The 14,093-nt window shown below is 31.9% G+C and overlaps 1 protein-coding gene across 1 annotated transcript in view; it reads right to left on the reverse strand.

Annotated features, from left to right (window-relative positions):
• Positions 1–750: 750 nt before the first annotated feature.
• Positions 751–14,093, reverse strand: part of LOC111512658 (F-box only protein 33) — a 38,479-nt gene continuing 25,136 nt past the window's right edge. Inside the window, exon 7 of the mRNA XM_074186503.1 lies at positions 751–13,285. Within this exon, the coding sequence (XP_074042604.1) occupies positions 13,154–13,285 (132 nt within the window). The 3' untranslated portion in view covers positions 751–13,153. The remainder of the gene's footprint in view (positions 13,286–14,093) is intronic.

Below are 14,093 nucleotides of genomic sequence, written 5' to 3' on the forward strand. Positions count from 1 at the left end.
TCACTGTACAACACAAGGAATTCATTGAATGACAACTACTTCAGATATATGAAAAGGGCTTCAACTTAGTGATGAGTTTTAGTCATCTCCTGATGTAGTTTTGTTCTGGCGTGGTTAAAGTGTTTTCAATAGATTAATTTTCCGCTAGGGGTTCCAATCTTACCTATCACAGTCGTGTAGAGTAGGAATGGTGTTTTAATTTATTAATTCCACGCCAAATGTTCTGAATTTCTTTTAAGGTTCGTTCCAACCAGCGTCAGAAACAGTTTCTGCCAGTCAGGATTCTGCGCAGTAGTGTGATTGAGTTCCAACGTGAGTTTCCAACCATTAGTAAACTATCAGTTTTCTATTCCATCCAAGTTTCAAACCTGTTCGAAATCTATCAGAATGGTTTGAGGATTATCTTCTAACCATTAATCTGACGCATGCGTATTCCGTCTTACTGTTTTTGTTTTAAGTTCATGCAACTTGCAAACAACATAACCTGCAAAAATTGTTATGAAATAAATTATATATTTGCTGGCGCAGGAAAAATTAGGAATTCAAAGGAATTTCAAATTAATCAGAAACCAATTTTTAACAGACATGCGCGTTGACAACGATTTAAAAACTGTTGGAAATCTGTTGGTGACTCAAGGTTGGAACGAACCTTTAGTAAACTACTTCAGATTGCTTACTTACTCTCAAATAAATACTGCTTCAATATTTGAACTAGAAAGGTAATAGATGATCAATTCCAATAAAACTACATTTTCATATACGAGTGCATTTTATTTTAAGTATACTTCAAATTTCTCGAACTGATAAAACAACAGTGTTTGAAACATAGGAAGATGGCTCAAAACTCGTTATTTTTCTTTGTGGTTCGCCGCTCTCCTCATCGAATTTAAAATAGTTACATAAACACACTCAAGAGTCACATAAATCAACAATATAAAAAATATATAAAATGTTATTAAATAACCCGAAAATCAAACAAAACCGCTAGAACTATTCATGCTTAGGTATAACATTAACTTAGAACAGTTGAAAAATTGATGTTCGGTTTCAACTCTAACACCAACTGAAACATCGTTTAAATAATTGAACTAACATGAAACCAAACCTCAACTTCTGGTGATGCCTTTCCATTACTCTTATTGTCAGATTTCCGAGTATACACAGGGAATTTCATTCAAAAATTCTACAATCTACAAGTGATTACGAAACTAGATAATATATTTGAATTCTGCAGAAGCTAATGAACTGACAAGAATGATGACTGGACATCAATAAAAAAAAAGTTCAATCCTTACGAAGCAAATATCACAGTCTTTGCAGAATTGAAATATACATTCGAGTTGCGACATTCTTTGTGGGAGTTTTCAAGTGAAATTTCCTGCATCATTTCAGTATATTTTTTTTCAAGAAAGTTGGCAACACGATATTACGTTAATGAGAAAAGATCGACTTCTTCGAAGCAGATTTCTTTTCTAGAATACCGGGTAAGGATGTGTAGCACTTCGAATTTTGCGTGCTACAACTTCAGACCTACATTGTAACGATAGCCGCTTGTTTAACATATGTACGCTAGCAACAATGTGTCCGTTTTGCTTTGTTTCTCATCACAGGTAGTTACAGTACACACAACCAGATGACTACAAGATAGTGAACTCTCTGTACATACTCCTTGGCAATTGTTTCATTTCATCTAGCGATTCTATTACCTTCATCACAAAAAACATAATATGAACACGAAAGTGACGTTTTTCACAACACTTTTCAATTTATTATTGAGGAATTTATCAAAAAGAAAATTATACTGCTTTCAAAGATTTTTGGTCAAATTTTCAGGTAGGAATAATTTCAGTATCAAATTGTTTCATGTTTCTATACATACAAATGTAGGTATACATACAACTGTAGGTAACAAAACAAAAATTGTGGTATGAGAATTATTTTACAAAGGAAGAAATGAATGAAAAAAAAAAGTATCACGATGAAATTGGAAGCAAGACGTATCAAGAGAAAAGAGCCCAAGTTATTGAAGTGTTTGTTGCATGTTAAATGGTAAGACCTTCACATTCCAATAGGCCACCTAAGTTTTATGAAGGATGATAAGGGGGCAGCTGGCTAGAGACAAAAATAATTTTAATGAAAGATTGATTTCTGAACTATTATATTATGTATACAGATAACGCATACAAATTGATTCTAACGTTTGGATTATAAAACAGAGAAAATGTTGGGGGCAAATATAAACATGTTTGTTGTACAGCAAAATAACCGAATTTGTGCCCGATAGAGCAAACATTTCGTGGGAGGATGAATGACTGAAGAATACACACCTTTGAAAAACCTTGAAAATCAGTATACTTTGATTTTTGAATAAGCTATCAAAGAACCCAAAATTCTGAAAGAGCTGCATGATAAAAACCACAAGTAAATTACAGAAAAGCCAGTCTTGAGGAGAGTACAAGACTAGATAAGTAACATGGTTTCAGAAAGGGAAAATCAACTTTATGGGTTGAAGAAAAAGTTGGAAGAACTAGGAGACTTTAAAAAAATATTAATGCTACAATACCGCGGTGAAGGAATGAATTTTCTTTGTTTTAATGGCAATAAACTAAACCCACCGAACCCATTTGTCGTTCATCATTTTGCAGCGAGTCTTTTTTTGAGGTTAGAAATCCATGTTCACAATCCACTGATCATAATAATTTTGTGTTCCATGAAATCTCAAATCATAATTATATGTCATGGAAGCGATGAATAACAAAACCTATAGAGTTTAAGAGTTCATTATCCAAAAGATTACAAAAATTACCACTAGAACTGGGTTATGTTAAACAATCTACCAAGGATATATGCACAAAGAACCCAAATTCCCCATTCACACACACACATATTTAGATTTCTTTAAAAACTAATTTTTTGGACTAGTTTCACGAGTTACAATAGCAGGTTAAGTTTTGCTATGATCACTTTGATTCTTCAGGTACTCATTTGATGTTGAAACATTCGACTTATCCTCCTCCTTCCTCAGCTTATGATATTTGTTTTGGAGGATAAAATGTACCATTTACTTTAAAACTAAAAAACAGGGAATGGTATTTTTTTCATCAATAACATTTGTTGATATAGTATCCTAATATCATAACAGGTTCTGTGTTCTTTGCCTTAATACTGGACACAGTTTCAAAAAAAAAACACTTGTATTTAATAATGATCTTGGTTAAGTTGGCGATAATACGAAGCATAGAATGACGAAACTGATTTTATGAAATCATTTCCCAACAGAAAATTTATATTGTAAATAGATTCATTTCTGTTGGACAATAGGGCTTTATTATTATTAAAAAATATTTCAAGAAACATGCTCATATATTTTTTCATCGTCCATTTATTCGAGTCAGTGGTTAATTTTAGTTAGCTTGAAAACTTATGTAGTTGGAACTTTCTTCATTTTCTTACCTAATTTCGCCTGTTTTCATTTGCAGGCGTTGGTTATATTCAAAGGTGTTTTTTGGCGGACCTGTTTTTTAAAACTATTTCATCAGGTTGCATAAAATTGAGTAGGTTTTCAAAGGTATGTTCAATAGTTTTCCATTGCCAAAAAATACCCCAATTAACCAAGAGAGTTGATATATCATCACACTTTACTTGTAGTTGTCATATAATATCTAGGTTCAATTATTTACAAGCTGGTCTTACAACTAAATCAATTGAATGATATCAAACAATCTCATAGATATCTTTGTATTGCCAATATATACCTGACTTGGGTAATCTTGTCTTTGGTCAATATTTCGATATAAATAGTTTATTATAAGTTTCTTCATATTGTATGTAATACTGAATCATCACTGATATAGGATCATCATAATCTCAGTTCTGGAACTACAGAAGAAAACACGCAGCAACTGTATTGTGAGTACACCAATCTTGCAATAATTAAGACTTTGTTTCTCTATATCCTGATAATATTGAAATTTGTATGTAACCTGCACTTCAATGTATCCTAATTGAGAAAATCTGCACACTCTTCTCCCTTCACAATCCTTGATTCTGAATCAAGAAGTCAAGCCACACAACAGTACATTAGACACTTTTCTTTTTCAAATCTATATGCTACATAAAACGACTTTATTTAGCTCATCATGTTTGGCCAATAACAATTTTTTCTTTAATCACAAATTTTCTTCCCAATTTTAACTGGTTTTCTTATTATTAGATCATGAGAACTCTAAAACGAAGGGTTTTTCAATTCTTAGTAGTACAGTTTGATGAATCTATGAAAAATTAATGAAATTCATTTGGTAGCTCAAAAAACAAAATTGTTTCTTTACGATTGAAAAAAATACAGAATATTGTGCAAGCAGATTATATGAATAACACCTGACTTATTCAGATATGAATACTAGAGAAGACTGCAGACATACCAGTTATCATCATGATTTGGTCATTTTAATATTTACACAACCAAGATTTTGACCTTGATCCCATGGCATTGAAACTGTTAAAAAATCAGACTGTTAAAAAATGGATCTACAATATTCTCTACAGGCTCAAAACTCAGAGACTTTTATTGACAATGTTAAACGTTTGTCTAAATAAGTATTTAACTCCTCCTCTCCCGAGTTGAGTGAAGTATTGTGTATAAGGGGTTAGCGTCTATTGATGTATAGAAATGTTGAATACTCATATTGATTGGGTTGATACGACACATTATTAAATTTCGAATTTTGATTTCATCAAAGCAGATATGTTCTTTTATTATTCAACGCTTTGCAAAAAATAGTAATGTAAGTGATGAATTTAAAATATTACTTTTGTAATAGACACTTGTCACAATTGACAAGTGTTTGGCTATTTCTTCGTTTTTGGTTGGAGATGTAACTTTCAAAGAATCAAAAAATTAAAATATCAACAAAACCTCTTCATAAAGATGTTTGGAACGTGAAAAAAGGTTTCAGATATGAAAGAAAAGAAAAAAATCTTTGAAACAATTTTCAAATATGAACATTGAATTTCAAAGATCCAAGGGTGATGACCAATCACGTTGTGTAGAGTTCCTGTGAATGACGTCTGTTTCAATTCCACTAAAAAAGTTTTTAAACTGAACAAGAAAAAAGTAATTGTTTTCGATATAATTTTTATTTTAGTTTGTATCTGAAAGAAACTTTAATCATTTAAAGTTTCTAAAATTATTTTATTGATATTTTAATTTTTTTTCTTCCTTTCTCTAGAAGTTTCTTGGTATACCGTTGTCCAAGATAAGGAGGACCAGAATGGAAAATCAGAAACCCTTATACATACAAAGTCCGTTAAATTAAGAAATAGTTATGCATTTTAGAGCTTATTTGAATGGCATTTAGAAACATTGATTGATTCCACAGATATTTGAAATGAAAGGAAATAGTAAAAACATGAAACTCTTCTTCTCAGAGAAACCTTCAATTTTACATTTTTATATGGACCTGAAAAAAGAATCACCCGTTATGAGTTAGCCTTTTTTGTGAGAATTATCATTAATGTAACACAACTTTTTAAATTTTAAAACGTCACATGAATTAGCAAAGCTTCAAAATGGGCAACTTTTTCCTATTTATCATTACATCATTTTCCAGATTCTCTAGCTTTAGAAAGAAAAATTGCAAAGCAAATTTATGATCAGTTTTTGTTTAGAATTTTCAAAACTACCTTTATTTAATAATACCACTATGTACAGTCCTACCGTAAATTCGTTTCGGGTTCAATGGTTCTCATACTAAGATAAAATTCACGGGTAAATACTAATAACAAAAAAAACTGTTGAAATTAGTCGGCAGAAAACCATTAATCAAAGGAATATTGTGATTCAATTTAATTTATATTGATGACTATTCGATAAACAAAAGAGCACATAGATTCTCTTAATTTTCTCAAACCTCTGTTGGTTACAATTTAAAACTGAAACTAACAAACGTCTTATAAAGATTAGTGTACTTATACCATTCTTTACGTCATTTGAATGGTGTTGAATGAACTCACAATACAGCCATAACTTTTATAAGATATTATTTCAATAACTGCTAATACGGTTCATATGAAGAACACAAATTAGAATATGAGAAATGTCTTGTCACGTAATCCAACTTCCACATTTTTTTTCACATTTGATTACTAATTTGACTACTTGTGATATTAAAATCACTTCATTGATTGAATAATTCTGGAATTCAAAAAGTTACCTTTCGATTCAATGGGAGAATTTAGATATCCTATTATAATAATTCAGACACGTTAATCGATTGCATAACTTTTTCTCTGTAGAATGCATTGAATGTCATGTGCATTTTTGAAATTACACATGGAACTCAATGCATGATGTTTCGTCTACGACTGTGGCAGTTATTATCAAAAGTGATGAGTCAACTGATGAATTGTTCCGATTATTTTCGAAGCAAATATTACAGAGTTGCTTTTGGAATTGGTGATGGACTTGGTTTCATTCCTAGCCGCTGAATTCAATGACCTGATACAAGAGCAATTAAGCAAAGTAGTCAGATTTTATGAACGTTAATTTTCTCTCCCTTAGAGTTGAAACAAATACGATATATTCTTTTGTCAGATCAGTTAAGAGCCTCAGAGTGTCTTTTGTCTTTAGCAACACAGGGGTTTACCAGATTAATTGTGACTGTAGATTGGTCAACACTGGAACTACGAAGAGAAGTATAAATACTCGGCTTTCTGAACACAAGACAAATTGTCGTTAAAAACTTGAGAAAACTCTAGAGTTGCTTTCCCAGACTATATAAGGAGACAATATAAGTTCAAAAACACAGGAACAATTTCACCCAAAAGAAAGAGGAAACTAACATTTATAAAATCTGGCTCCCTGTATTTAATTGCTCTAGTATCAGATCATTAAACCAAAGCCTCAACCAATTCTGTAATATCTGCTTTGAGGACAATCCAAGCACTTTGTTCAGTGCCTTTGGTAATGTCTACAGCAGTCGTAGAAAAATTGTCAGGAATAAAAACCTACAGATCACGTTTAATAAACCCGGAAATTTGTTTGACACACATGGAACTGCTCTCCAGAATTCTGAATCTTTGTTTTCTGAACTCTAAACTTTGTTTTGAAAAGTTTCCATCTGATATGTTTATGGCTTGCCTTACTCGTACATCTAGGTCCTCACGGGTTATTGGGGAGCATTCACAATGTTTTTCTAAAGGAGTTAGGTCAGGTGATTTTGCAGGCCGCCTGTCAGAACCACTTGTCCCAATTCATTATTCAAATATCAACTATAGGTATCATTGTATTCAGAAAATGATGTTAATTTCAAAAATTTCATTACATACAGTGTGTTTCATTTGCAAATCAAGCGTTGAAGTCATTTCCGGAAAAAAAGAAAGTTAAAAAATCTCCCATTACGTCATAAAGTGCCTCTTTGTGAGCATATTCGATATTGCGAATTTCGTACAAATGGCTGAAGAAATAGAAAAGGGGTGTACCATAAGTCTGTGTCACCCAATATTGTAATAAAAGAATTTGATATCACATTTCAGTACACTCATATTCAAAAGAAGAGTTAAAAGCATACCTTAATTGTTAATTCACCAAAAATAGACTGATCTCTTACAATATTTTTGCTTTCAATTTAAACTCGGTCTTAGTTCTCAATTTTACTCATAATGTTAGAGGTTTGGACTCCCATTATCCAAACCACAATAAACCCTTGCGGGTTGCGGTGGAGGGTTGAATAGACACACTGACTTTTGACCTAATCTAACCCACTGTCTAAAAACTGATTTTACATCTATAAGAAGAGAATAAATGAATGAAATAATAAATGAAGCTATAATTACCAGGAACAAAGTTTTCCGTTGAAAAAATAAAGATATAGAAAATAAGAAAAACAATGGGTATGTACGAAATTGAAAAAATATGAGAACTTTAAATTATAAATCAAATAATAATGAAAACGCAACATTAGTTATTTCAATGTTTTTTTAAAGCCTTTCTTGTGAAGAAGTGGAAGATGTTGAATGATTTAGATAGTGAGGAATTGCCTGTTTTTGATAACATTAGCACAAAACTTATCAAAATTGTAACAGAACTAGAATTTTCTTTATTTGAACTTATACATATATTTCCTTTGAAACAATGTCAGAGTTGGAACAGCTTTTACAAGTGGAAACAAAGAGGTTATGGATAATTATCAACCGATATCGATATTATCAGTTTTGTCTAAAATTATTGAAGAAATCATGAAATAAAAACTCTCGGAATGTCTGGAAAAAACAATTTTTTTTTGTAAAGTTGTCAACACAGCTTTCGAATATCTAGTGGTACAGAATCAGAGGTATTAGATTTAACCAATCTTTCATGGCAATGTCTTTAAATTATTTGCTGTTTCAGGTTTTGAGGCTGAAGTCACAGGAATTTCCTCCTGACATTTGTCCAGCGACTGGCTGGCATCTTCAGAGGTCTGTGTTGCCTCCAATCTTGAAAGCAATAGCAAAGACCTCTGCAGATGCCAGCCTCTCGCGCTGGCGAAACGTCAGGAAGAAATTCCAACAGACATGGACCTAAAAACAACAGTTTCAACTTTTCCAATCTCAACAAGTTAGGTTACGAGACAAGACTTGATTCTCTGAATAAAGTAAACGCTAACAATTAAAAACTTGTTCTGCAATTCCATAATACATTTGCCAGAATCGTACAGATTTTTAAAATAAACTCTCGTCATAGAATATACCAAGACTCTATATATTAATATTCAGCCTAGGAACTAACTCTGGCATATTCAATGATCTATAGAAAAAACAAAAAACAAAACAGAAAAAACTGATCATATCATCAGATCTTAAAAAGATGGTCATAGATGACCTTTGTTAATCTCATATGAAAATCTCTTACAGGTACTTAGGTTGTTAAGTTGGCAACAGATCTAGCCATTTATTTGCTTGAACAGTCGTTGTTACATTCGCTTTTTTTTCAATAAGAGTTTCAATATCACAGATGTTTTACTTCTTATCTCTACTTTTGTATCAATGAAAGAACACCAACCTTTGCATTCTAAGTCTTTCGGTGATCGGTTGGAATATGCAAAGTCGTTATAGAATTTCATCAAGGTATTCAAACTTAAATAACTAAAACATAACATCCATTCGTAAAGTAAAATTCAACTGTTTCTCACCCAACTGTAATGAGCCTTACGATCGGTTGACTCACTCGGAGAAAAGATCCGTTTGCTTCGATTTACATTCAGGCTATGATAATATTAACCAACTTATGAGAAAATATTCACAAGTAACACTATTTATTCCTATTGATTTTCGAAACATTTCTTTTAGTAACTAGCGAGCATATCAAAAATTTATATTATAAAAATATGAAACTGACCGTACTCGATGAAAATCCATTATAACGTATTCAAAAAACACACTTCAATGTGAGACTTCCAATCAAAAGTTTAAAAAACTGCGACACGTGTTTCGCTATACAATAATAGTATCTTGGTGCGTCCCAATAGTGTTTGAACAAATTCTGTGTCATGCTTTTATAGTAATTTGAATCATTATGACTATTACTTCTTGCCAAATTTCTACATGATGAATTAATTTCCTAAAATGTTTACCTTTCTAGGAACAACTCATTGAACTGAAGAATAATGAATACAAGTTTTACCTGTGACCTACTTTCAACATCCATCCTAATTACCAATTAAACTAAATTCAATAAAGGCAAACAATTAAAATCTATTTGAACATTGAGATTCCGAATTTTTGAATCTATTGATTTCTAAACATTCCAAAAGGTTGGCCTTTCTCTTCCAGATGCAATACATCAAAATTGTTTGTGATTGAATTCTTGCCCCTGTGGAAATGGCAATGGGAAGAATAAATCAACATTTGCCAAGCATCTTTTGGAAAGAGAAAGATTAAAAACAATAAACATAAAAATTTGGTTGCTCAATGATCAAATAGATTTGAATTGTTCACCTTTATTGAATTTAGTTTGCAAGGAGGAAATTGATAATTAGGACAGATCTTAAAAGTAGATGAAATTTTATTCATTATTCTCCAGTCTTATGAGTTGTTCCTAGATAGGTATATAGTATTTTTTAATGTAGAAATTTGGCAGGTAGTAATATTCATAATTATTCAAATTACTATAAAAGCACAACACAAAATTTGTTCAAACAGTTTTGTGACGCCTGAAGAAGCTGTTGTACAGCGAAACACATGTTGCGGTTTTGTAAACTTTAGGGTGGAAAACTCACATTAAAGTGAGTTTTTTGAATACGTTATTGTATAAAAGCCAAACCAAAATTTGTTTCTCGTTTTCCGAATACTTGAGAGAGTCTTTAAGACAGAAAAATTAAAAAAACACATTAAAAAGTTTCTGACTAAAATGAAAGGGGTTTATTTTCTGGAGACATTAGTTTTTGGGAAGGAAAGGTTTTTAGCTTTCTACTTCTCCTACATAAAAAATGTTTTCTCCTACAATTTTCTTGAGATTGCGAATATACAAAGTAATTTTGTTTTTAAATATTACCGATTTTTGATGAAGGTATTAATTTTTTATTAAACTGGCAGTTTTGTTGAATATCACGCCTCTCCAGCATCACTCTGATCGGGCATAATGTTTAAAGTAATTACTAAATCTCTGCGTCGAGATCAACAGTGCACGGTGCGAAGAATCAATGACTGAGATTCGTCTTTTATTAATGAAGCTTACGTTGTGCCGAATAAAAACGACCAACTTTCTGAGATTCAAAGTGAAATTCCGTCTGACGTTTTTAAAATAATAATACTTCTAATAAATGTCAAGTTAACGTCTTATAAATCAGTAGTCATGAAGTTAGCTTCCAAAAAACAAATTCGATAACTTACGATTCGCAAAATTCGAAAAGGACACATTTTCAAAATTCCTTGACTGACCCCAAATGACAAAATTTACAAAGAACTTGATAAGTCAAAAAAAACTTGCATGAACTGATATATTTTGAAAAATGTAAATTAGCCTTCAAAATACTCAAAAATAAACAGAAACATAACATCCGAATTATAAGAAATGAAGATTTTTCATTTGGATTTTGATAATTTCTCAACAAGGAAATTTAAAAATAATCATAAAATGATCATAAGAAGAAATGAAGGAAGAAATCAGATGGTGTTCGACTGTTTTACTTTTGAAAAATTATTAAGTGAACTTAAGCAAAAATTTGCGGAAAACTTACGAGTTTCCTATTTATATTTCAATAATATGTTTATTTACAATTTGTCAGATGATTCACAAACCCTCGTATCTCAATTATAAATTGATCAATAATTATGGTGAAAATATTACTTTTGAACCAGAAAAATCTGTCTGGAAACTTGTACTATCGAATAATAATAAATAATTATAGGTTAACAATTTCGGTGGCTCATAAAGGTTCAGCTTGCTAGTCTCACACTGATATATTGACATCAAAAAATCAATAATTTTGTTTTTTTTTCTTAGAATTTTGAAAAACGTTAAAAAAATGTTGTTTCTTTTCAATTTCTAATACCCACTTTTTCATCACAATCGGGCAAAGTTTCAATATTTTTTATTTTTTACTTTCATTTCTGGCTTAGATGGCGTCGATCCAACCTCAATGAATGTTTCGTTTGGAAGATATTTTTTCGTGAAAAAAAATCGTCAGATTTCTAATTTCGAATATTAAACATGAAACCATACTCACCTATTTTTTTAAAGAAGTGGAATTCCAAATAACTAAGTATTTTTTGTGGCTGATCACAGAATTAATAATAATGTCAAATAACGATTTTACATTCAACCATTTTAAATAATTCACCAGATCATTTACTGATTGAGTCAAATTTTTCCATGTTTCTTTGATGAGTATCAAAAATTGCAAGTAGTTGTTGAACTAGAATAGCAAATGGAGATTTTTTCTTATTTGCAATATTCTTGGTTGAGCCGCATATATTTAGATCAAGGGGTAAATGAAATTAATAGTCATTTTGCACTTAATGCTTTTGAATAATCAGCACAATTATTTGCTGATCTAGTTAGTTTCTTTATGATTTCTCTATCGATTCCCAAAAAGTGGCAAGTATCACATGTTTAGGAAACACATTTTGATAGAATACAACTTCATATCGACACTGTCGACATGAGCTAATATGATAAATCCGTTCTTGAATGAATAACCCATCAAAGTATCATTCCACTAATTTGCCAATCAAGTTTTACAGCAGGTCATATTCCAGCGCCATCTATGAGTCATTTCAATCATTAAATTTGTCATTGTGCACTACTACTTTTTCTACTAAATCAGTTTGCTGCAATTGTGGCTAATTATCCTGTTGTAAACCTGAACTCTCTCGGAAAAAATTGATATAATAAAAAAGCGTGAATAGATTTTTTTTTGATCACCCAGCGAGCTAAAAAAATTCAAGTGACTGTCAATTGAGATTTTACGCTCAATCATTATGACATTATAATCATTTACTGATCCTGTCAGGTTTTTTACTGTATTCTAATTGATTCCTACAAAAATATACTGTGTAAACATTTATATAATTCATCTTGTATACGTGAACAAAACGAAATAAAAGTGTTGTGTGAAAGGAAGTGGAAGTTGGTTACTGATATTCATATTACTTTTTAGCATGTGTTAAAACATATTCGAGAGGTATTTCATTTCTCTTTTCAAGAAAAACTCGATTTTCCAATGGTGATCAGGTATAAGATCAGTTTTCAACTGATCTAGTAATTGAAAAGAGCTTCTTATGTTGACTTATCCGAGTATAGCTTGAACTCCTGAAATGTTATTAACTCGAAAAGAGTTCCAGAGGTATCTACATTTGAAATCTTTTAATGCGCTATAAGTTAACCTCAAATGTGTTCAACTTTCAATCGTCAGATAGTAAAAATATGTCACCGACACAAAGAAGAACAACGAAGCAAACGGATATCTCACTCTTACGGTAAACACAACCTCTCGTAGTCTGAATCAACTAATCGAAGGCTGTTAAAACTCTCTTCCTAAAAACACACATTTTATATACAATGAATCAATACAAAAATGTATTTTGTTTCGATCTTGGTTTCCTTCAATAAATAAAATCTAATCGAGTGCTGAAATAAAAGATGGATGTTTTGGGATTCATAAAATGTTGTACTTAACTAGTGCAGATCCGCTAGTACTAGCGGCAAGAGGTACTCATCGGAATCACCCTCGACAGGGTTGCAAATGACGGGGTGGAGTTCGGACACTTGTACCGGCTTCCAAGGTTTGTCGATGCTATTTGGAATGTCCTACAAAGAAAGTTAAATAATATATATTTTTTAGTGAGATTAGTTTTGGGAAAGAAAAGTTTCAGCTTTCTACTTCTCAATTTTTTGTACAAAAATTTTGGAGACCTTCCAAAAGAAGGAAGAAAGCAATCAATTATAAAATGAATATTTTACAAAGATGTGTAGACCATGCATAGAAGTTACTTTCATACACAAACTGGAAAAGAAGGCCTTCTTGAAACAACTACTTTCATATAAACATTGAATTGTGATATTGAATTCCATTCTGGGGAAGGTAGGCCCAAAGTGGCTGGTGTTAAATCAAATAAGCATATTATTATTATTGTCCAGGAGAGTGCTGAGATTCTTATGGAAACTCACTTCCCAGGTTCTGTCTTTCCTGGAACGGCGAACTGGACGGATGTACCAATAACACCCTCACAATATGACTGCCAATATGCTAGTACAGTAATGGATGAGGACAAAATAAGATGGGCTATATCGGGCTTTTCCCCCTTCAAGTCACCAGGGCCTGACTTCAGTGGGGACTGGACACTCTTATGCCACACCTGGTTGGAATATTCAGAGCCTCTCTAGCTCTGAGGTATATTCCCAGTAAGTGGAGAGAAGTAAGAGTAGTATTTATACCCAAACCAGGTAGGATGGACTACACCCTACCAAAAGCATTCCGACCAATTAGTCTCACATCGTTTTTCTTAAAAACCATGGAGAGGCTATGTGAGCGGTACATAAGAGATGAAGTACTTGGTAACAACCCACTTCATCCAAATCAGCATGCATATACCCCGGGAAGGTCTACTGATTCTGC

The sequence above is a fragment of the Leptinotarsa decemlineata genome, unplaced genomic scaffold, assembly GCF_025532065.1.
Source record: "Leptinotarsa decemlineata unplaced genomic scaffold, Ldec_3_MD MMD2_tig00078422_RagTag_RagTag, whole genome shotgun sequence".
NCBI classification, from domain to species: domain Eukaryota; kingdom Metazoa; phylum Arthropoda; class Insecta; order Coleoptera; family Chrysomelidae; genus Leptinotarsa; species Leptinotarsa decemlineata.